This window comes from Egretta garzetta, unplaced genomic scaffold (genome assembly GCF_000687185.1).
Source record: "Egretta garzetta isolate BGI_Z169 unplaced genomic scaffold, ASM68718v1 scaffold604, whole genome shotgun sequence".
NCBI lineage: Eukaryota > Metazoa > Chordata > Aves > Pelecaniformes > Ardeidae > Egretta > Egretta garzetta.
Genome location: NW_009259366.1, coordinates 777,946 through 801,716, shown reverse-complemented (window position 1 = coordinate 801,716; position 23,771 = coordinate 777,946). Strand labels below are relative to the sequence as shown.

Sequence of the window (23,771 nt, the reverse complement as noted above, 5' to 3'; positions counted from 1 at the left end):
TTCAGGAAATCAGCATTTCTTTAAGCATTTCATCTACATATGTCAATGTCCATTATAAGAAATTTAATTTCAGTATTCCCTTTTGATTGTCCACAGTAGGAAAGAGGTAATCTAAATGGTCATATATATCAGAAACAAAGCTTTGCTTCCCTCCATCTCTGCACACACTAGGAGTCCTAGAAGTTAATCAGCTCAGACGGTCATGGTCTTGCAAACCGCACTCATGGTGTTTTTAAAAAGCATCCAGAGCTACCTGAAGTATTCATCTTGCATGATATGAAAAGGTGCCTGTCTCCTCTGGAGAGGGGCAGAAAATCCCTTGGCAGTCGAATCCCTGTAGTAGAAGGGTCACTGTGGCATCAACAAGTGGCCAAGCGATCCAGCCTGAAAATCCACAAAACACTGCTCCCATGGGTCCCTAAATCAGGAAGCAATGCAGAAATATGCCAGCAGCAAGCAGGTCATGAGCATGGACACAGCCCCTCAGCCTCCACTGCTGGCTGGACAGACTGCAGCGCCTAGGTGCTCCAGCTTCTGAAGAAAATTACTGTTTAAAAGAAGGGTGGTGATAGCCACAGTAATGTAAAGAGTAGCAGGCAAGGTACAAAAGTGAGGTAACCTCTATTAGCTGACACACCATGAGGCAAACCAAGCAGGCTTAGCAGGCTCTGTGCATCGGCAGGGCATGTGGCTGGTGATCTCTCCCACTGAGCACTGTTGGGCCCTGCCCAGCCCTGCCAGCCCAAGCAAGTGTAGACCACATCCAACAGTACCTGGAACAAGAACTCTCTTCTTATTTTGTCTAAGAGCCTGGCCAGTTGGTCAGGCTAGAGCATTTAAGAAAGGAGGTATGACATTTTTCACAGCAGAAGAAATGCAAGCATTTTCCCCTTGGCTCAATGTGATAGGAGCCTGCTAGGTAGAAATCATTTGTCATCATGAATGACAGTTTTCATTGCTCCTGTTGGCATTTGCAGGAGCAAGGGGTCTACATCCTTTGTGTGGAAGCATCTCAAGGGGTCTACATCCTTTGTGTGGAAGCACTGGGGAGATATTTATTGTGAGGTGTGGCTGGGGACAAGAGGTGGCCAGTGCTGGCAGTGGTCCTGCCAGTGGGACAGAGAAGGATGGCAGCCAGCTACACTGGTCCCACGTACTGCCCCAGGGGCAGGCCACGCCATCATCCTCCTAACCATCCCAACTTCTAGGACTGAGGATTTCCAGGGCTGGTTCTGCAGGTGAATTGAATGGCCAGAAAGTTCAAGGGTTAAATTTCTAGCTCTAATTCTCCTCCCCCTTCCTAAATTGACTTTGCAGCAGCTAGCTCATCCCTTCCCACCCTTCATCCCAGCACCATCACATGTCCAAATCTCTGCTCTGGGTGTTATGTAGCAAACCTAGATCAAAAGACAAGCGATTCAAGGAAACAAATACAAATATTCCAGTACATAAAAGCACCTGTTCACATATTATTCCCAATATAGTATCATTATTCAGTAGATTAAACAATAATCCTGATAGTACATCCTGTACAAATCTCTTATGGATAGATAACTTCAACAATGTAAGCTTGACCACTCAAGACTGAAACACAGAATATGTGAAAGAGAGGGAAGCCATAAGGAAAGGATTATGAAGCGGGTACTCTGAATTTTATTTAATTACAAAGCATTTGTAAGTGCTAGAGAGAGAAACTGACTCTTTCAACCCTTCTAGAGCAAAGTACGTTTCTTTTTCCTCTCCTAGTAATGCCTTTGCATTTATTTGTGGGCTTCTTGCATAGCCTTTGCGAGGTATGTTTACTCTGTTTTTCCTTGTATAGATCTACTCTACCAAATCACGTTTCTTTCCAGAACATTTTTTCTCTACCAGAAATTTCAGTCTAATCTTGCAAGAGAAAATTCAGTGAGACCAGAGCAGTGAGACTGGTGCAAAATGGTATAACTGAGAAGGCAAAACACACTGGACATCGTTATAAACCTGAAAATTAGTAATTAGTGATCACAACTAATAGTAATTAAAATTCCAGGCAGAAAAATTACAGAAAGGTTGCTAGATCAACAGATTCATTAAAGTTAAATCCCAAACTCTCTCTCCTGGTTGTAAAGCTCACTTACTGTGACCTATTTTGAACTCTGGGAAGAAAAATTAAATAAGTGGCCTCTTCATTAGCATGGAAGGAGCTTGAAAAGCAGGAAATCCAGGGCTAATTGAACCATGAATTAGTATTTTGGCTGCCTTCTAAGTGCCAGGCATTATCAAAATGTCAGTCTCACTAAACCAATTAAATATGCGACATGTGAGTTTGCTAGCACAATGAAGTTAGGCACCATGGGTATTATGGCTTTCTGTCGAATACTACTTTGTGCACACACTTGAGTGAAGCACTATGATGAAGCCTTAGTTACCCGAATTTTACCTGCAGCTTTTTTTCATGGGCTTCTGCCTGGCTCAGGGCAAAGACTGGAGGGCACTCACTTAGTGAGCAGCAATTCAATAGTTTGTTTTCTCTTGGCATCATCACCCAAGTTGTACTTAGTGTCTGTGGCTCCAACAAAAGAATGGCTCATTCTTCTGGGGTTTTCAGTGGTTGTCATCCAGCTTGGGCATTTCATGATGACTAACCAATTTTCTGCCTGCCTGGAGAAAAAGCTTTACTATGCCAGTTGAAAATGAGGGAATTTAGATCTTGAGCCCATGGATATTCCTTAGTCTTGGGTAACTAATTTGAGCTATCAGGGGTTTTTAAGAGACTTTAGTACTTTTACATCAGCTTCACAGTGTGCACAGGAGCAAATTTATTTAAAGTGAAATTTTCCTGATTATCACTCAGGAACATAATAGCAGTGGCAGGGAAATAAAGTCATCCTTTGGAGAAGCACTCAGCTGCTTGAAATGGAAAACATTTTCCACATCTCCTTCCAGGAAAGGCAGCAGCGTCCCCAGAAATCAGAGTTCTCCTGGCCATGCCTCACTGCCACCAAGGGACTGTGGAAGCTGGCAAGGAGCATGGGCACTGCAAATGGTCATGTTTCTAAAGCCTCCAGTTGCAATAAAGCAGTTAAACCAAAGCTGTTGGGGTGGCCTTGAACCTAGTATTTCTTAGTTTCTCAGTGTTTGGAAGGTTAGTATTTTAACACTGTGCTCTCTGAGTGTAGCTCCTGAGAGACAGTGACTTCAGCTCCTCAGTGAAAAGTTTTTCCCCCTTTTTCCATCCCTGATCATGGGCTTTAAGAGATCACTTGAATTTTGGAACAGGCCTACATCCCTTTACATTCCTGTGCTGTCACAGCAGCATGCAAATACAGGAAGAAAAAGTGAAGGCAGCCTTGCAGATAGCCAGAGTGTGAGTTTCTGATAAGTATTGAGGATTGGTCTGTTTGGGACCTTTCTCAACCCTCCCCCCACTGCCTTCCCTGTGATTTCAAATGCTGAAAAAGGTAATGAATAATGAATAGCTTGGAATAACGATTCGTGTCTAGTCCTGTTTATTGAAACACCTGCCAACTGTGCACAAAACACATGTAGAGCTATTTCAGGATGAGGTATCCACCCTGGAGAATATACAAACCAGCTACATGCTATGTGCAGATGATGTAGGATTTTAATAGAGGGTTGGATGCTTTTTTATGGTGATATAACATCCTTTCCCCCAGGAACCAAGTATGTACACCAGTTCATCCAAGAAGTCAGAGACCGGCACCATGCTGGAAAGCCATGTGAGGCCCTCTGAACCAAATTCTGGGGTTTCCATGAGAAGCATCCATGAAACAGCAGGACAAAGCTGGTGGCTTCACTCTCCCCAGGACCCTGTATCACTCCATTCCTCCAGCTCTCACCTTTGAGGAATGCGCAGGTTCAGTACTTCCTGCAGTGTATCTGGGCCTTTGCGTTTAACATTTGTACCAAAGCAACTGGTTGGTCTCTGACATATGGGGAGCCAAGGCTTTCAAAAGGAACTCCTTTCACAGACCATGCCTTATGCTTTCTGAGGAAAATGGCTAGCATCCCTGCATTTGCAGGCTGTTCTCACACAGGCCCTGTTTGAACACTGTGCCCCTCCAGTACAGGGTTCTCTTGAACTCTCCACTCTCACCACGAGTGATTGCTCCTGGCTACAGGGGTTTGCAAGGGGACCAGCGTGATCTGGCAGTGGCCAGACCTCCCAACATGTAAAGATCCTGCTACGAAAGCAAAGGGCTTCTGTAAGCAGCAGCTGGAGGTGCAATGGGGAAGAGAAGACTGTGGGTGGCTAGAGGCAGGGGGACTAGACAGCCTCATGCTGCTACCCAGTGCAAAGACCAAAAGCAGATTGTGCTGCTTGCCCACAGTGAAGGGGCACGTGCCACTCCAAGGCATAAGAGGGACCAAGAAAGGCATGGCCTCAAGGAGCAGCTGTGGGAATGTAGCTCAGCCTTAGGTGAAAAACACTTATGAGACATCACCTCCAACCATTCATTGGAGAAAAGGCCCAAATAGCAAAATGAGAACAGCAGGAGGGTGTTGTGGGTTGTTCAGCTATGAGCTCTGAAGTATATTCTCCCTGGCTTGACAACAGTGGCCTGGCCACATCTCCATCCTGATGCACAAAGAATTGCTCAGCAGGCGTCAGTGGATGTTTGTTCATCCTTTGTTATTTCAGTGTATTTTTGTATCTCTCTCCAGCCTTTCACCTGGAGTCTGAGCCATCCCTTCTGATTCCCATCTTCCTCCTGAGAGTGGTTTTTAATGAGACCCCTGAAATATAAAGGCTGTCCAGTGATGTTTACTGAAGGCAATGTGGGTTTTCCTCAAACTGTCTGGTTTTGTGGGACTTCAAACATACAATGCATTTAAGCTGAGTTTTATTTAGTCAACTGAAGATTGTGGGCAGATGCGTGTTTCAGCAATGGAAAGGACTGCCTGCTGCAGTTGTTGAGTGCACAAGCATTTGAAAGCCTCGTCAATTCCTTTTGATACTTTTGATCAAAATCCCATGCAGAGACCAAGGCCTCTGCTAACAAAACTTTCCAGGTCTCCATGTCAACCTCTCCATGTCTCTTGACCATATCCACCCTCATATTCAGGCACAAAAGTGTGTAAAAAAAAGAAATAATGGAAGAATTTAACCAAAGTAGCCACTTACGGCCTTTGATGACCTCTGAGAATTACCTGTTCAATATGGCACTCTTCTGATCAGTGTCTTGCAATAAATCAATGGCTGATTCAGCTCCCAATTCTGTGGCCCTGTGAGAGGGCAAGGGTTAATGACACCTGTCAGTCACCTGTTAACAAGTGCCTTGCTACAGAGATAACATGTTACCATGCTATGTGACTACTGAACCAGGAAGGACTTCGGTTTTTTTTGTCTGTGTGCTATGACCCAGGTAATTATGTGGCTGTTGCATTTTATCTAGGTATTGGTCTGGCAAGGGAGAATCTACTGACAGGTGGCAGTGCAAAAGGCAGCCGTACCTACATACATTGCAAGCTTTGATTTCAGAGCAGGAAAAAGAAAACCAAACTAAACCATTCACATGTTGCAGCATGTGCACCGGAACAAACCAAACTCTGTCACTCTCTGTGGGTCAAAGGGGGCTGTAGGAATAAGCAGATATCCAGGCAGAGGATTAACTGGGGTCAGGCTGGAGATAGAAAGGGGAGAAAGCGATGCAGATAAAGACAGGAAGGATTTAGAGGACAAATGTTGCACTAGGTAGTGACCACAGCATTAACTTTTCCAGCATTTTTTAATACCAGAAGCAAACTGATTTGTCTGAGCTGAACATTGCATCCCAGGGCAACTGCCAGGGGAGTCCTGGAAAGGAATCTCTGGGGGCTAGACATCTCCAGCCTAACCTGGGATCTTAGCAGGGCTGCTGTGGTTGCTTTGCTGCAGGGAGAGCTGGGAGCTGAAAGCCTGCCAAACTTGGAGGGAAGGTCATCCCCAAGGCTGACAGCGCCAAGTGAGACAGAAACCTTGCTCAGGAAAAGTGGTGTGATGGATTATTCAAGTTTTCTCCTGGGAGGAAAAGCATCCTCAGAACTAACCTTAAATCCCTCTGCACAAACCAATGACACACAGTGAGGGAAGCGCCTCCAGCACTTCCCAGGCTCAAGAATTAGCTTTCTCTTAGGCAAATTGGTACTGGCCAGTGACGTCTTGGGACAGAGTAAGGCACACAGGCTCTCATGGTTGTCTGTAAGTATCTTCATAACAGACAAATAGGATCCCTCCTGTGCCCAGGTATCTCAGAGATGCACAAAGTCCACAGGTCATGATGAAGACAGCAGGAGCCATAACTCCTCCACAGCTCTGGAAAAGCAAGGCAACCAGCCCACTCTAAAGGCCAAGTTATTTCCTCGCAGGTTGAAAAGTTACATGGCTCAGTAAACCATCACACCTGCAAAGATGGAAAGGTCCATAAACACCTCTTCCCTTAAAAGCCTCTTGCTCTAACAGGGAATGGATTCAGAGTCCAGAATCCCACAGCTCTCACCTCCTGGGCAGCTCCAGCATGCACTTTTCTGCTGGCCAGGATCCTTGGGGTCCTTCTCTACAAGGGTCTTAGCAAGAGAGCTACACCTGGACAAACGTCTGCCCAGTGTAAAGTGAGCTGTGCTGCTATTGCAAACCAGGCACTTCTGGCAAATTTATATCCTTGTTTGGAAAGCTTTCTCTTCCATCCTCCAATAAGAAAGAACCATCAGGCTGAATGTGTTAATCAGTGCTGAATACGGAAATAACATTTTCTGTGTTTTGCTGTCCATAAAGCCAAACACCCTTTGACAGCTCAGCAGCCTGAAGGCAGGTATGAGAATAGACTCTGAACGGCCATGAAAACATCCTGAAGTGACATTTTTTCCCCTAAGGCTGAAAGAGACATAAGCAGCCCAAAGCCCTGGTTAGACTTTGCTGACTCCTGTTATCAAAAGGCAAAACAAGGAAGACCATACAGGGCATGGTTATGCTGTGGATAAACCTTTGAGAACTCTAATAGGCAAGCTGTCCTTTGACAGCAGAACAAATCTGAGAACAAAGACAAACACTGTGAGCACAGTGGCCCTGTGAAAAGGAGGCAAAGGGTACCCAAGATAATAAATTTAACACTACCTGAAATACATGGCTGATGAATTGCTTGGAGTCAAAGCTGATTACTAAGGTCATTAGCACCTGATGTCAAACAAGGAGATCACAGAGGTGTGGCAGGGGAACAGGTAAGGGCAACAGAATCTTTTGTGAAATACAGAAATCAGCCTTAGATGTTTTCCTTTGCAGACATGGGGTCTGTCAAGTATAAACTTACTATGTCAGGTAAAAGGGAGTTTCCTTGTAAATCCAGAGCCACACATAAAAAGTTCCTGACAGGAGGCATCTCCACATGCAGGAAGTCCATAGACCTCCGAGATCTACATTGCACTTTAATGCATCCCCCTGCTGCTCTCAGGTAGCCCACAAAAAGAGCAACATCCCCTCCTCTCCTTCCTTATTTGGTGCATTGTTGATGGGGAAAATCCTTCATTTTTGCACAGGAAAGGAAGTTGTAGCCCATTTTTTTGGTCATGGTATTGTCTTCTTTAGCAGTAAGCAGAAAGACTTTGCAAGGAGAACACGTGCAGCTTACAAATATCAAGCAAGTATTCATTAGCTAGCAACACAAAATATTGCTAGGATTTAATGAACACAAGCATCATTCTCACCATCCCTAGAAGACGCTTGAGGAGTCATTGGTGGCCAGCAAGGCATTAGTTAAATGGGGAAGGGGTGGCGTCTGAGGATCCCTGGGACACAGCCTCTGTATTGCTGGGTTGCTTTCATTTCCCAGGTCACTTGACACAGACAGCTCTGATGACCCCATCAATTACCAGGACATGACCAGAGAGGGCCTGTATGCACAGGGTACTTTGTAGCATTTAAAAGCCTGCCAGAGCAGTCTGCAATTGCAACTTCTCCCACCCCAAACACTGCAGACAATCATATGCGCTTCTTCAGGCATGAACACACGCAGAGACACATGAATAGGTCCCTCAGCCACCTGGAGGAGCTGGGCACTGACACCATGTGGTTATCATCATAAGCCTGGGAAGTAACTTGATCAGAAGAGAGCCTGGTCCCATGGGTAGGCAGTGGAGATTCTCCTTAGAAATTGCTGGCCAACACATCATCTTGCATCTTGGTGAAACTCCCTGTCTGGCTGTTCTTTCAGCATACTTGCCATGAGTGTTTGCATCCTCTTGGTGCCTCCATGTTCCCACACTTTTGTGCTGTACCCTGAGGTTTGATCACTGCAGTCCAGCAATGATGGGCTGCAGCTCACAGGGCTTGCTGCAGAGTTTCACAGCAGCTTCCTCTGATGCTAAAACGTAGCTCTGTCCTTCAGACATATCCTTATCTTCCTTGTAATATAGCTCATCTCTGATCTCTGCATGAGTTCTATGTTTCTCCTTGGCTATGGAAGAATGTGAAGAAAACAATCTAACAAAAATTTTTCCTCTAATTAAAGAGGAGTAGGGCCCCAAATCATAGGTTTTTTTCAACTTATCTATTGGAAGAGGATCAATACACCATGGGGTGGCAATCTGGGAGAAAACAGGTTGAAGGTATTTCCACTTTGCTGTGGACAAGTGAGCCACCTGGGCCAGGCCATAGCTGTGCCTCCCAACAAGTCACCAAGAGGGCTGAGCTGAATCAGAGGGGGAAACTCTTGCTCTCTGGTATGCTTCTTGGCCAAGAATATGGTTTTCTCAAAGAGTGGCTTCATTGGTCAGACCTGCCCCCAGCTACAGCATCAAAACCAAGCTTCATGTTGCACCTCAGTCAAAGATGGACTGCTCTCTGGAGAGGTAAGGGTTGAACAGAGATCATGGTCTGAGGGGGAAGAAACATCTCCCCATGGTGTGGAGACAGCTAGGCAAACAGCGAGCCAGCCCTGCTGGGTACACCAGCCTCAGCTCCTGGGAAGTGCAGGGCACACCTGTGGTGGTACCTGGAGCTGTGCCAGGCAGGGGTGTGGGTCTGGGTGTCTCCACAACCGCAGCCCTGCTTCTCCATCCCTGCTGTGAAAGTAGCACTGCTGGGGTCCTGCACCTGCAGGTTAACTGCAGCAAGCTGGGCACCCTGCGGCTCCCCAGAGCAATTCTACGTCAGCTGGGTGAGGGCTTCCTTGTTCCTATTGTGAGCCAGAGCTGCTTCCCTGTGCTCTCTGCATGCGGGTGTCAACCCACAAACTCCGGCTCTGCGCAGGTGCCATATGAGCTCCCTCTCAGGCAGCATTTGTGTCCTTTTGCCATGTGCTCGTTTTTGCCAAAGGCCAGCCCTCCCTTCCCCTTCGGCCTGAGCTAAGCTACATAACGCTAATGCTCCAATGGAAAAGCACTTCCAACACCTTTTCAACATTGTTTTGCAGTGGCAGCAAATACAACATAAAATCTCTCCAGCTACCGCATGCTGTGTGGTACTGAAAATCATCTTGTTTTGACCAACTAGCTAGAAGGAAAAACTTGTACTTTTGGTAAGCAGTCTGATTCTTCCCAGCAAAATGAAAGTGATTATCTATAATTTTCACTTCTTTTGTTGATCAGTTATGATAAATGCAGGAGGTCTGTGGGTTTAAAAGATAGAAAGAGCCATTATCGTCTGGGCCACATAATGCAGTTCAGTGGTTTTGCACTGAGCTCACAATCTACTCCATAAAGTTTGTGTTTGTTTACACCAAGTGTTTGGGTTTTCTAAAAGAGAAACTCTTCCACCTGTAATTAAACTGTACTTTGAGTGTCATCCCTTTTCTCTTCCCTTTTCTTCTCTTCTCTTTCCTTCTTCCTTTTGTTCAAAGGACGAGAAGAATCAGGTGTTGATCACAAATGCTTGGCTGCAGATGGTGAGTAACCTGCATCAATAAAGAAAAAAACCCTTTCTAATAGCAAACGACTGAATGTGATCTCTTAGCTGAAAAGCAAGATTGCTGACTTTTAACTTGTCCATAATGTGAAAGAAGCAGGCATTCTAAGTCCTTTGAAATTTCTCTAGTGCTCCTTTTAGCCTTGAAAATGTAAAGACTACATCAATCCTTTGAGAAGACCTGTTGGCCTTTGGAGGGCAAAACCAACAGGGTTGTTAGGCCAGTGGTTGTGGGGATCTACTAAAAAAGAGCACAAGTTTATGGTCACATCATAGCAGGAGAGACTCTTCAGGATGCTCAAGGCCCTCTCCAAGGCCAGTGATGGGGACTTGTTGTGAGGGAGTCAGACACCTAGTAAGACCCGGGCACCCTGCACTCACAGCCTCTCAGCAACCTCCCACCTCTGTCTGAAATGGGGAGCCAGGGGTGCCCCCACGGAGAACAGGGCACAAAGATCCCCAGCACTTGCCTCTGAACAGAGAAGCAATGCAGCCATGCTGGACCATGTGGAGACTGCTCCAGCTGGGTGATGGGGTGGTGAGGGACTGCAGGGAGCTCCATGCTGCATTGCTGCTGACGGTGCCCAGGCACGTCGTTGGGAACATGGCCTTTCCTTGTGTTTTACAAACCTCGTCCATAAATGTTCCTCCTTCCTCTTCTGCAAACTGTTCCAGCTGAGCAGTCAGCTACACCAGTCATGCAGGATAAGCAAAACTGATCTTCACTGAGGGCTCTGGGGGAGGGAGTTTCCTGTCAGTTCTGCCACTGGCCACATAAGGCGAGACTTACAGTCTTTTCTTATGGTGTGTAAACCAATCTCCTTAATGTCTTGCACTCAGTGAAGATACAGCTCTGTGGGAAAAGCCTGTGGGAGACTTGAATGATTGAACTAATTCTGCTTTGACTTTAGCAGCCAAACACTATCTCATGTTAATGGGTGCAACTGAACAGGCTGTTTCTTCCTCAGCTACCTGCTGGGATTTGCAGCAGAAATGAGTTGTTTTCTATTGCAAAAACTAACTCAGACTGACCTATAGGACTACAGGATTATTAGGACAGAGTCTGTGGGTGTCCTGTCCCTTGCAGAGGTGTTCGTCAATTATAGCACTGGTAACTGTCTCCATTGCCCTTCCATAGAGCTTTGCTGTAAGTCACAAGGTTCAGCACAAAAGCTGTGCCTGCACCTTTCTTGAATTAACTGTGTTGGGGTGGAGGAGGGGGAATCAGAAACAACTCTTTGGGATATAAAGTTCACTTGCCTACCTCTCATTGCAAGGTGATTATTAAAAGAATCACCCAACCTTTGTAACAGATTAAATTATTTCCACTCAAGAGGGACTCTCAGACCATGGTACCACTGATTATACCCAGGTCATTCAAACCAACTCAGCTCAGAACCAGCGTGCCTCATGGAGGTGCCTACTGGCAGTGTTTCTGCTAGCCCACGAGAAAAGGTCTGGGATGCCTGGCTTCAGGCCACAAGGTGGAGGGGTTAGACTCTAAATCAAAACAGAGCTCACAGCATTCAGTCGTCACATTGTGGATTCCTCAGTATATATGCCAACCTTTCTTAATAATTAACATCAAGCATTAAACTATTATCATATTACTGCTATTGCTACTGGAAAAATCCATTTTGTTCCCATAAAATTCCAGACAACTTAGAAGACATTTACTAGCTTGTGTAATCTGATGTATGTATTTGCCAACAGTACTGGGCCGATGTTTATTTGTCTTGGGATCAGTATGAATACCCAGGGGTGCAGAACTTGCGTTTTCCAGCTGACCAGATTTGGGTACCAGACATTCTTCTGTATAACAGGTAAGCAAGATGCGCAACGGTTGGTGAGAGCCTAGAACTAGATCATTAGATGCTGGAAATCAGCCATGCTTCACTGATATTCTGGGGCTTTTGCCATCTGGGGATTTGGCTCTTACTCTTGAAACAGAAACAATAAAAGCAAACAAGTACCAGCTAATAGATTTTTCTAATAGCCAATCTAAGTCTTCTTTGCTGTAGTTTTGCAGATGCCTTATTTGCCTTTTCCCAGTGAACGCAGAGAGAAAACAATCTATATTCTCCTTATAATTACCATGGCTTTGCTGGAAAATTATTATCATGTCTCCGCCATAGTGTTCCTGCCTGAACTAAACAAATGGATTTTCTTCTCACTTCTCTCATCATTCGTATTTTGTAAATGTCTCCATCATTCCTCTTCCCCTCTGAACACTCTCTAATATGTTTTTCCTCCTCCAGAGCTGAATCCAGCTCCCTAGCCAGTAATTCTGTAGTGCTGAATGGAGTGGAAGCTCTCTAGACGGATGTTTCCTTAACACTTTCCAGAAGGAGGGGACTTTGGTTTTTCTCTGAATAACATCTTAGTTTTGGACTTATTTTTTGATCTGTCACAAACTCCAGCCTTGCTGTCTTACTAGATTTTCACTGATCTGTCTCTTTCTGGCAGTTTTAAGGGTTTCCCAAGTTCACCAAGATCCATTTTCCATTCCAAGCCCTCACTACAAGATATCCAAAGGAGGTTTGGAGTGACCTGGATTGTTTGTCATTCTTCACTTCAGCTTTACTCCTCACAGTCTCTTTATTACTTTTCAGTCTCTAAAAAGGAGGCATATAGCATGGGCCATATTATTGTAGTTTGTTTATTAGAACATAATGTGGCAAAGGCTTTCTGAAGTTCAGATATATCACCTGCCTCCTCTTAGTTAGTCAGTAAAAATTAGATTGGTTTGATGCCATTGGTCCTCGACGAATTTGTGCCAGCTGTTTTCACCTCATTATCTTTGAAGTTAGGATGATGTGTCATAATTTCACCTTTAAAAAAAAAATAGAATTCTCTTTGATCTTGCCTAATTCCCCGAGCCCTTCCTGTTCTCCACGAGCTCTCACAGAAAATTGTTAATGCTTCAGAGGGTATATCGGCCAGTCATTTCAGTTCTCAAGAGTAAATCTCATCAGCCCTGCCGACTGGAATCTGTCTTATCTACACTTCTTTAACCTGTTCCTCCCCTATTCCTCCCTGGACTCCTGCGACTGTGTGAGAATTAATTGTGGTACAGCAGTTTGTGAAGAGTGAAGCACAGAGGGTGCAGGAAACCGCAGATCTCTGTACCTTGTTTTCCTTTCCTCCCACAGCAAGTAATGGATCTATCTGGTCCTTTGTCTTTTCCTTGTTTCCTTGCATATATAAACCCCTTTCTTGCTGCCTTTTACATCTTTTGATAGTTGTAATTCATTCTCCACCTACCCTTTTCAATTTTATCCCCTTTATTTTGTGTTGGGGACAATACTAAGGACTGACGACTCGGACATGAATGAAGAGCAGGTCACAGGAAGGACCGAGGGTCTGAATTTTCCACATCTGGTGGCCAGACAGGGTGTGTAAGATGGTGTAGTAATGCAACATAGACCTGCACATAACTATGACAGGCAAGGCTCTACAGCATCAGCCAGGGGAAGCCCCCATCGTTAGTCTCTTCCCAAGAGACCCTTTGAAGCAAACCCCCAAGCCTGCTCTCTTGAAGAATTCTTGTCCTGGCCTGGCTCATCACTCCCTTATTTTTCTCAGAATTGCTGGAATCCTAAAGAAATTCTCTTTTCTTGGTCCCTTTCACCTGGTTTCTGTTCTTTGATTCTCAATGAATCTCCTCCTACAAGACTGAAATCTAAAAGAACTTCTCCCCAGTGCTTTCCTCCATTGCTTGAATCCAAACACTTGCCCCCTCTGCATCTTAAGAGACTGCAGAATTGTTGCCTCAGGCCACCACTACTTTTACAACAGAGATCTGGGTAACAGGTAACTTGATTTATGCTGTGAGGTCCCTGCTTCTGACAGCAGCCCTAGAGAAGCCTCATCATCCTGATTGTCCAGTCTTTGGGTACAGCTACTGTGACACTTTTTCTCCTTTCACTTCTGCCTTTGCTCTGAGACATTCAAGAACTCTGTCTCTCACTTCTTTGAGTACATTTCAACATGCAACCAACATGTTTGGGTGCAGACCAACAGTGTCTATAGGAAGCCAATATACTGATTGATGGTGGACTCATCACCCAGGTGTAGGACTTTAATTCAGACACCCTGTGCATTAAATTCAGCCAAAAGATTATTTTTATGTGACAGTTACTACATCTTAACTCAAACATCAGCTTTCTTTTTCTTTGTTTTGTTTTGTTTATACTGTGTTACAGTGCGGATGAAAGATTTGATGCGACATTTCACACAAATGTGCTGGTGAATTACTCTGGATCCTGCCAATATATTCCTCCAGGTAAGGCACAGAGAGCATTTGTTTGCTTTAAGTCAATGTGTAAGCTTTGAATAACTACAAGCAGTTTTCTTCTGAATGAATGAAACCAGGGTGTTTAGAAGCAGTCTATGAAAACTTTGTAAGCTGTGTAATTATGGGACAAACCCACAGAGAAATAATTCAGGTCCATTATTAGTGGTGTATTTCCACCTCACGAATCAATAAATCACTCTCCTGAGCAGTTTGCTTAGAATATTCAAAAGTGTCATCTGAAGTAAGGTGGCATGCACCCTCACATCATGTTTCATGTGCAACCCAGTTAGTTCTTTCTTGAACGTGGAGAGGGGTGTGACCACAGGAGAATCCCAGAGCAGCACTCCCTCTGCAGTGAAGTCCTCCCTGCCAGGCTGAGGCTATAAATCCAGGTGAAAAGACAAACTGAGACTGGTCCCAGCTAGCCACACCCAAGTCTCAGCTTGCTTTCCATCTGTATTGCCGATTCAGTGCCTGTAGGGCCCAGCAGCCAGGACCTACCACCAAATACACAGGCTATCCCCACAGTCACTAACTGTGGTCGACAAGAAATGCCCAAACTTTGTGTCACAGCAGCTGGAAGACTGACCCCAAGCATGTCCGCAGGCCCAGCTAGGGAACAAATGGGTCGTCTTTGATAGCTGGTCCTCTGTGATCCTTACCCCTGAGACCCCTTAAAGCGTCCCTGTGGTTTCAGTGAGACAGAGCCATGGGTGAGGTTGCTCTCCAGAGAGCAACATGAGACAGGAATAAAATGGGCATGTGCCAGAGCACAGCCTTCTCCATCCCTCCAGGTAGGAAGTTGATGCAGAGGGTGCCTTCATGGGCAGATCTGGTGGTCTGCTCATCTGTTGGTGAGCTACAAACTCCATGGTGAAGAACTGGTTACTTAAGAAACCAAGGAAAGAGTACAGAGAGAAAAAGTAATAACGGAAATCTGTTGTGTAAAGCACAGGAAATCCTTTGTTACAAGGATTTAACTGCTGCCAAACTAGTTTGCAAAATTTTAGAAGGAAAAAGTTGATAATCAGCCTACTGACTGGCAACAAGGGCTCAAAGAAGCATCTAGATTAATCAAGACACTGGAAAACTTGGAAGAGTGAAAAAGATGGTATTTCTAAAGCTTCATGAAAGTTTTATTTCCCATGACTCCGACAGCAGGCTGTACTTATTGCAGCTCTCCATTAGAGAAACAAGATAGGTGGAGTAGAGAAAAAGGACAAGAAGGGGACAGCTGTCTGCTGTTAAGGAAAGGAGCAGAGCCAAGATTCAGGAGAAACTGGAAGAAAAGCTTCCATGTAGCCTATCCAAAAATGGCCATGATGGTGGTAATCAGACCTCCCAGACCGTAAACGGACAAATGAAGGCAACTCAGCTACCCCAGAGCAGCAGCGTTTGTGCAGGGACATGGTCTTGCACACATGGTTATGCCATAACCCCCTCAGCCTTCACAGCAGCAGGCAAAGACAGTAATCAAGGATCTCTGTTTTGGGGCTTTTATCTTCAAAAGCCATGGCTCAAGCACTTACTGCAAGACATCAAATTCAGCTCCGTTAGGTGACTCAGAGCTGGGATTCACATTAGCTGGTGTTTTAGGGAGCACACAGAAACAATTACTGCAAACAAGTAATCTAAGGGAAGATAATTAGAGATAATTTTCCAATGAAGCAGAAGTTGCCCCTCTTTCACACAGTGCCTCTGAGCTGGCCAGCATGCAGTGAACTGCTGAGATAAGGTGAAGTCTGCAAAGCTGCAGGCCCACAGGTGTGAGGGTTTGCAGGGATGATCTCTGTGCTCTGCCACAGGCTGCCAGTGATGCAGGCTGTGCAGGTCATCTTTCCCACTCTCCAAGCCCTCCATGCTGCCTGACGACTGGTGGCCGAAGAAGAATGTTTGGAGCATCCATTAGGGGTTTTTTTTGTTTGTTTTTCTTCTCTCAGCTGAATAACAAAAAAAGAGAAAAAATTAGATTGCAACAATATACAAGTATTAATCTCCTAAACTGCTTAAAATGTCACATGAAATGGTGATAGTGGACTAGACACGTCCAGAGTAAAACTCAAGGCCTAGGTTAACATACAGAAGATAAAGGCCAACACCAAGCACGGTTTAGCATAACAATGTATTTTCAAGGGTCTGTGGGTCTAATGCAGGCCTGACAAGGAACTCCTTTCAAAACCTTCTCATAGTACTTTCAGCCACAGTGTGTGGACACCCATGTGCTCTACACTCCCGTCAGGCCCCGCAGCACTGCCTGTGATCCACTGGGGCCAGCACGGGCTGCCAGTGATGCAGGCTGTGCAGGTCATCTTTCCCACTCTCCAAGCCCTCCATGCTGCCTGACGACTGGTGGCCGAAGAAGAATGTTTGGAGCATCCATTAGGGGTTTTTTTTGTTTGTTTTTCTTCTCTCAGCTGAATAACAAAAAAAGAGAAAAAATTAGGTTGCAACAATATACAAGTATTAATCTCCTAAACTGCTTAAAATGTCACATGAAATGGTGATAGTGGACTAGACACGTCCAGAGTAAAACTCAAGGCCTAGGTTAACATACAGAAGATAAAGGCCAACACCAAGCACGGTTTAGCATAACAATGTATTTTCAAGGGTCTGTGGGTCTAATGCAGGCCTGACAAGGAACTCCTTTCAAAACCTTCTCATAGTACTTTCAGCCACAGTGTGTGGACACCCATGTGCTCTACACTCCCGTCAGGCCCCGCAGCACTGCCTGTGATCCACTGGGGCCAGCCAGCACTAGGAGACAGGCTGGGCTGCTCCAGGGTGGCCAGAGTGTCCTGGGCAACCTACCTCAAGGATGCAGTGAAAGAGAGAGGGATCTCCACTGGTGCCCCAGGAAGGTTATTCCACTCATGGCAGCATCTTCCACCTGCACTACTTGTTTGGTTATCCAACAACTATGTCACACAGACTTTTGGAGAAGAAAGCTGCTCACAATTGATCAGATAGATAAGGGTAGAGATGAATTGCACCCTGCACACGTTGATTCTGACTGATCTCCATCCACAGGCATTTTGAAGAGCACATGTTACATCGATGTCCGCTGGTTCCCCTTTGATGTGCAGAAGTGTGATTTGAAGTTTGGCTCCTGGACTCACAGTGGCTGGTTGATTGACCTGCAGATGCTCGAGGCTGATATTTCCAACTACATCTCAAATGGAGAATGGGATTTAGTGGGTAAATTGGCGGGTCTAAAAATTTTTAGTAGTCTAATTTTCAAAGTCAAGCCCCAAATTTACAGAAATGACCAATCCCACTAGAACATGAAATATAGATATTAAAAGTTTCTGTGTAAGAGGCAGCAAAAAAAAATAAAAGAAAAAAAACACAGACCAGAGGCAGCCTTTCAGCTGCATTCATTGAACTGTGTCTGAAAACACTGTGTTCTGAAGCAATTGCCTGCAACTGAGTACGTAAACAAAATCTACTGGTCCTGATGCATCTGAGCATTGTCACTACTAAACTTGGATGTGTCTCATGTAGGTGCATGGAAAACTACTGTCACATCTACTCTAACATGTCAGGCAAAAAAATGATTGGTGTAAAAAACACTATTTCAGCAAAATTGGAATGAGCTTTTACAGAGATGAATCTTCCTCATCTGGAACACCATCAAAGAGCTACCAGTTCATAGTAACTGCAAATAGCTGCAGTTTAGTATGCCTGTCTTCCCGTCTGTGCTTTGGAAGACCTGTATTTTTAAAAGAAGAATCTATGCCCAGAACTACTTAGTGAGCTCCTAGTGAGTTATTCTGAACCCATTTAAGTAAGTGTAAGTCAGAAGCAGTGCTATGGAAATTGATAGAGCTTAGATCACCCTAAGGAGAGCTTGTAGAAGGGACATTTCATCTTCTAGTCTGGATATGTAGACAAGAAAATAACTGTCACTGACCAACTGCGTGCAGTAGTTTTACCATTCAGGGCATCTGATAAATAATACAATAAGAACCATAATTGATATTCAGTTTAATGAGAAGCTCAAGGACTCTGTAGGGAAGTTCTCCTAAAGTCTGTCCATTTCAGAGCACTCCTGGCTTTCCAGTGGTCCTTTATAGTGGTTATTTCTGTGCAAAAAGTTTGCATACCTGATTAAGAGGCTGGCCTGTGGTTTATTTGCCTTCAACCCTGACCAGGAGTGGACAAAACAAGCCTTTATACAGCTCATATAGCAAAAGCATTAACACCTCAGGCAAGCCATGGCCATATCCCTTATGGAGACTTTGCCACACTCCTGCCGAAACATTGTCACATCTTCGATCATATGCACAGAAACAAAAAAGAGGTGAGCTAGGGTGGCATGAATGATACAAGGTGCTGAGTTCTTTCAGTTCCCCTGATGTCTCCTGTGCTGCTGCAGTCCCTGCCATGCAGCATCTCAATATGCTGCAGATGGGTCACTATGGCCAACCCTGCAGTACAGCTATATGAGACAACTATGTCTCTTAACCTTCAGATAAGACAGACTTTAAGCTTAGCTTGGCACCTCTTTTGAAAATTAAGCCATATCCTGTTTGTTTTTCCTGAAAAAACAAATCAAATGTGTATAAAAGAATGACAGAAAAATAAGAGCCAGTGGCACTTGTCACATAGAAAATCTGCTGCATGGACTACTTACTGAACATGGCATCAGTTGTTTGTCACCATTCCCTGGATGCAGGAAGGCAGAATGCATCTTTTACTGTGTTAATCTTTGGCAACTGCTTGCAAATCTTTTCCTTGTCGAGGCTGGCATGCTCAGAAATGTTTTGATCTGGCCCAGAGGAGCTTTCCTGGTTAAGCCAGGTTCTAATTACTCAGAAGGCATGAAAACAAACCCTAGAAAACACAGAAGGTGGACTAAGAACAGCAGACATCTTGCACTGTTGCCTCAGATGTTGCTGACAACACTGACACAGTAAGAGTTATCTTGGCTCATTTAACCCTGTAGTGATGTATTTCAGCTTCAAACAACGTTGAACCGAGGCACATTGTCCTTTGTCCCCTTTAATCTATTCACCCATGTCTGCATCATTGGCCACAACTGTTATAAAGTGTCTTTTGTCTGGTAACTGATCTGGGGGGTGCCTTTTCTCCCTTATCAATTGACACTGGACACTTCAAAGCACAATGTAGGGCTGAGGTGCCACACATTGGCTCCTAAACCATCAGTTCTTGGCCCATTCCAAGGGGTTTCCCAGGAGTCCTGCACCTCTCCTCACTGCTCTGGTCTCCCTCTCTGTAGGTGTCCCAGGAAAGAGGAATGAGATGTACTATGAATGCTGTAAAGAACCATACCCAGACGTGACATACACCATCACCATGCGCCGACGCACCCTCTACTACGGCTTGAACCTACTCATTCCCTGTGTTCTCATATCTGGCTTGGCACTGCTTGTTTTCCTTTTGCCAGCGGACTCAGGGGAGAAGATTTCTTTAGGTAAGTGCTAAAGAATTAATTTCTTTCATAAGCACTTCCTATAAAATGGAAAACAAATACCTCATGGTGCTTGATGAATAAAGATTTCCCTGGAGGAGCAGTAAAAGCACTTGTTTGCTTGCAGAAACCAGTGTAACAGCTGTATGACATTCACATATCCTGTGCTAAATGCTTCTGAAATCTTCTGGATTTTACCCTGGAATGAGGCAGAATTTGTTGCTGGCACAGGCAGCAGTGATAGTACTCTGTTGTCCCTGTTCTTCTGTTCTTTAGTATGTCTCAATGCATTTCACAGCTGATTAACTCTGGTCTTCAGATAGGACATACTAGGACACAGAGGGTGAAGGGTTGTGAGCAGCAGCAGCTGGGCATTGGATTTTCGCCTTCCAAGTTCAGCTCCCAAAACACCAAGCCATGAATCCCCCATGAAGGCAAAGCAGTGACAGCCAAGGAAGAACTAAATGAGATTTACCATTGTGTGTGCTGATAAGGACAGGAGGGGCACTTCCAAGAGAAGACAGGGAAGAGCTGGAAATACACAAGGCTGGCCCGGGAGAGACCTTAGGAGTTAACTGTGCACAATTCCAATCAGGACAGAGACCCTTAAATCATATGAAGTGCCTTCAGTGTTAGTAGGACGATGGGGGGTCTGGGCAGCCTGTCTAACTAACTTAACTAAGAAGTAAAACACAGGCTATGGGGGATACAATTGCTGTCCATGAAACAGGATGGAGACAAAGAAAAGAATCATTTGAGCTGAAGTACAATGTTGATACAAAAATAGGAGGTAATGTTCATGCATTGAACTTGTGATTTCTGAGCACCAGGGCAGTTAGGTTTAGCAGCAGTCTTTCCAGACAGGACAAATACAGAACTACTTTTAAAACAGGTTGCAGCTCTTTGGAGGGCGTTACTTAATATGCAATAGCAAAAAACTAGACTCCTGCCTATGCAAGTGTCCCCTAGCACTTAATAACCATCTGGGTTTTGTTTGCACTATGTTTTGGAAAAGCAATGTTGTTTACCAGTTCTGCAAGCTTCATTTCACTCGGCGAGGAAATTTCTCCATTACATTAAGAGGAGCAAGGTTTTGGGTGTAATTGAGAAAAGTGAAAAGACAGCAGATAAAGTTGCACCCAAAAATGCTCTCACTCTGTGGCAGTTCCCATCTGCACCAACAGACATGAAGTCATGGGTTTGGCGTAGCCGTAGATCAGGACAAGGTTATATTTAGCAGCAAAGACAGAAGAGGAGCAGCTGCGGAGTTCATGTTCCTCATTCTTTCCCTCCATGTTCACTCCCTGCAGGTATCACTGTCCTGCTTTCCCTGACCGTATTCATGCTGCTTGTGGCTGAGATCATGCCTGCAACTTCTGACTCAGTCCCATTAATAGGTAAGTTGATTTTCTCTGCTTTGTGCACGATGTATGATGCCTCTCAACAGTTGTTCAAAACCTGTTTGAGGACTGACTCTTTGTTACTACAGTTGTGCATTTCAGCCATGTCAGGAATAAATTTCTGTCTGGGTTTTATGGTTTGCATGTATGAAAAGAGCCTACATGAGGGATACAAAAAGACACTGGAAATATCAGATGTGTTGGTAACTGTAAGAATTGAGGGGACACAGAATCAACACACAACGTGGAGGTTTGGGTAGGCAAAGCACAAAGCCAACACCACCAGTGCACAGGCACAAGTGGGATACTGGAATAGTACTCAGCTAAAGTCACTTCAACAGCTCTTTGGATGAAGTTGTGTGCACAGAGAGCTTTTGAAGGTCTCAGTACTGCTGACTAGAGAAAAATCATCTTTTTTCTTCCGCATCACCCACCCTCCCTGTTGTTATGCATCTCTTCCCCACCTGCCCCCTTCTCCTCTTCTCTCTACCCCAAGAGAAACTCAAGGTACTACAGTCAAAATTCAAATATATTGCTAAAGCTTTTTTAACATGTGCTGAAAACTATGTGACAGATTATAATCATATTGGGAACACGGGCCAGACAGGCATTGTTACATCCTGTTTTCACAGGACCATTGCTTTACCTTGATCTCATGGGGTCTCAGTTTCTCAGCTGTGAACTAGAGAAAGTGTTACTTCCTGGCGTCATAGCAGGGCAGAGAAAATAAACCTGCTCTGGTTGACCAAATAAAATATGAACACCACGGGAAAACTCAGAACCTGTTTAAATTATCATATCCTGTGCTAAGGTCTATCTTTGTGTACAAATAATGTCTAAAGTACACATTCTAAACAGTAGAAATAAACAAAATATTCAACAATATACCTATATGCTGATGGAAGGTGCACCTCACCATTGTATAATTAAAGCCTCACACAAGTTATATGATCAATAGGACAAAACAGCATTTACTCAGAGAACCTCATTATCTCATTTCAAGGATTAAAATCTCAGACCTAACTGTGGGGAAGGAGGGTGACTATGAAACAGTAAGGGCAACAGTGCTCATAGGCAGGAGTTTTTGAAAGCCTTTGAATAATTTGGACAACTTATTGAAAGTCAGAAGGACCCTTGCCTCTGAGTCACACAGGAGCTTCCAAAAAAACTAACAAAACCTCTCTCTGAACATACCTGGGACTTCACAGAGGCAGATACAATTTTAAGAGAAACTTTGCACATAGGGAGGAGACACAAGGCATCTTGGACCAGCCTTCATACAATATTGCTTTGTGTAATACATAAGAAAAGCCATTTAGAAGTCATAAAGATATGCACTTGTCTATGCCCAGTCCATTAGCTTTAACCAGACTGGTTTCTACTGATACAGTCCCCTATAGAAAGTAAGATTTGTACCAAGAAAAGCTATAAACAGTTATGTATTATTACAGATTTTAATGCTGTAATAACAGATTAATGTCTACTTAGCACAGCATAACTCTGTGAACATCATGTATCATGAGAGGGTGAGGGGCAGTGGTGTTGGGTAAACCTGTTGCATCAAATGCCCCTTCTCCAAGTGAATATTGGCTGTACTATTAGGACCTCTCAGATCTTTTCACCCTTTTTGGATCACAAAGTCAGGAAGATGGTAAGGGAGTCTCTTCTCATGAATATGCCTCATTCACAGTATGTATTGTTGCAAGTTTTTCCCTAATGCCCAAATAATTAGAGCGTATGAAATGTATTAGAAACACACCTCTTGAAGTTGTCATGTAGGTCAAATACAGTCTGTTTCTTTCATCTGTTCATTAGACAGATTTTATACTGTGAAACACCGTAAAAGAATAATAGATGCTTTGCAACGCCCTGGAGGCTGACTTCAGGTATCCAGATGAGGGATGTCTAAAACAATCCTGTGGCTACTGTCATCTGATGCTTCCCTGTTACAGCGCAAAATCAAACTGAACCTTGACACGCTGGGGTGCACTCAGGTTGCATGCTCTGAAACTCAACCATCCCTGTGCAATGGAAGCTCTTGTTTCATAGGATCACAAGATAATTCAGATTGGAAAGAACCTCAGGAAGTAGAAGACTATGTCAAAAGCCTAGCTAAAGTTGATGTAAATGACATCGTAGAAGACTATGTCAAAAGTCTTGCTAAAGTTGATGTAAATGACATCTACTGCTCTCCCCTTGTCTGCAAATATTGTAATTTTATTATAGAAGGCAATCATGTTGGTCAGACATGGTTTATCCTTGATAAACATAGGCTAGCTGTTCCCAGTCCCCACGTTCTCCCTCAAGTGTCCAGGAATGTTCCCCAAAGGCTTGCTCCCCAATTTACCCAGGGACCAAAGTCAGAATGACAAGGCAGTAGTTCTCTGGATTGTCCTTTTGGACATTTTTAAGATGGGTGCAACATCTGTCATTCTCCAGTTGTCGGGGAACTTATCCCAACTCCACGGCCTTGCAACAATACCCTTAGGACTCTTGGTGACACTTATATCATCCCATGGACCTGGGCAGGTTCAGATCTCACAATCAATCCCTGACTCCATCCTCATCCACTTCTGGTTTTCTTTGTGCTTGAACCATGTCTCTAAGCACAGAGGCATAAGAGACCTTGATGGCAAGAACTGGGGCAAGATACACACTGTCTTGGCTTTATCTCTGTCCCCTGTCACTGAATCATCCTCCCCATCCAGCAGCAAGCCCCTGTTTTCCTTATCCAGCATTTTTGTGTTTGTGTAGTGATATAAACTC

The 23,771-nt window shown here is 44.5% G+C and overlaps 1 protein-coding gene across 1 annotated transcript in view; it reads left to right on the top strand.

Moving 5' to 3' along the window:
• The window catches only part of LOC104124489 (neuronal acetylcholine receptor subunit alpha-7), a 59,136-nt gene that overhangs the window by 18,831 nt on the left and 16,534 nt on the right, over positions 1-23,771 (top strand). Inside the window, exons 3-8 of the mRNA XM_009636829.2 lie at positions 9,813-9,857; positions 11,591-11,700; positions 14,083-14,162; positions 17,202-17,369; positions 19,414-19,608; positions 20,916-21,002. Coding sequence (XP_009635124.1) covers positions 9,813-9,857; positions 11,591-11,700; positions 14,083-14,162; positions 17,202-17,369; positions 19,414-19,608; positions 20,916-21,002 — 685 coding nt within the window. The remainder of the gene's footprint in view (positions 1-9,812; positions 9,858-11,590; positions 11,701-14,082; positions 14,163-17,201; positions 17,370-19,413; positions 19,609-20,915; positions 21,003-23,771) is intronic.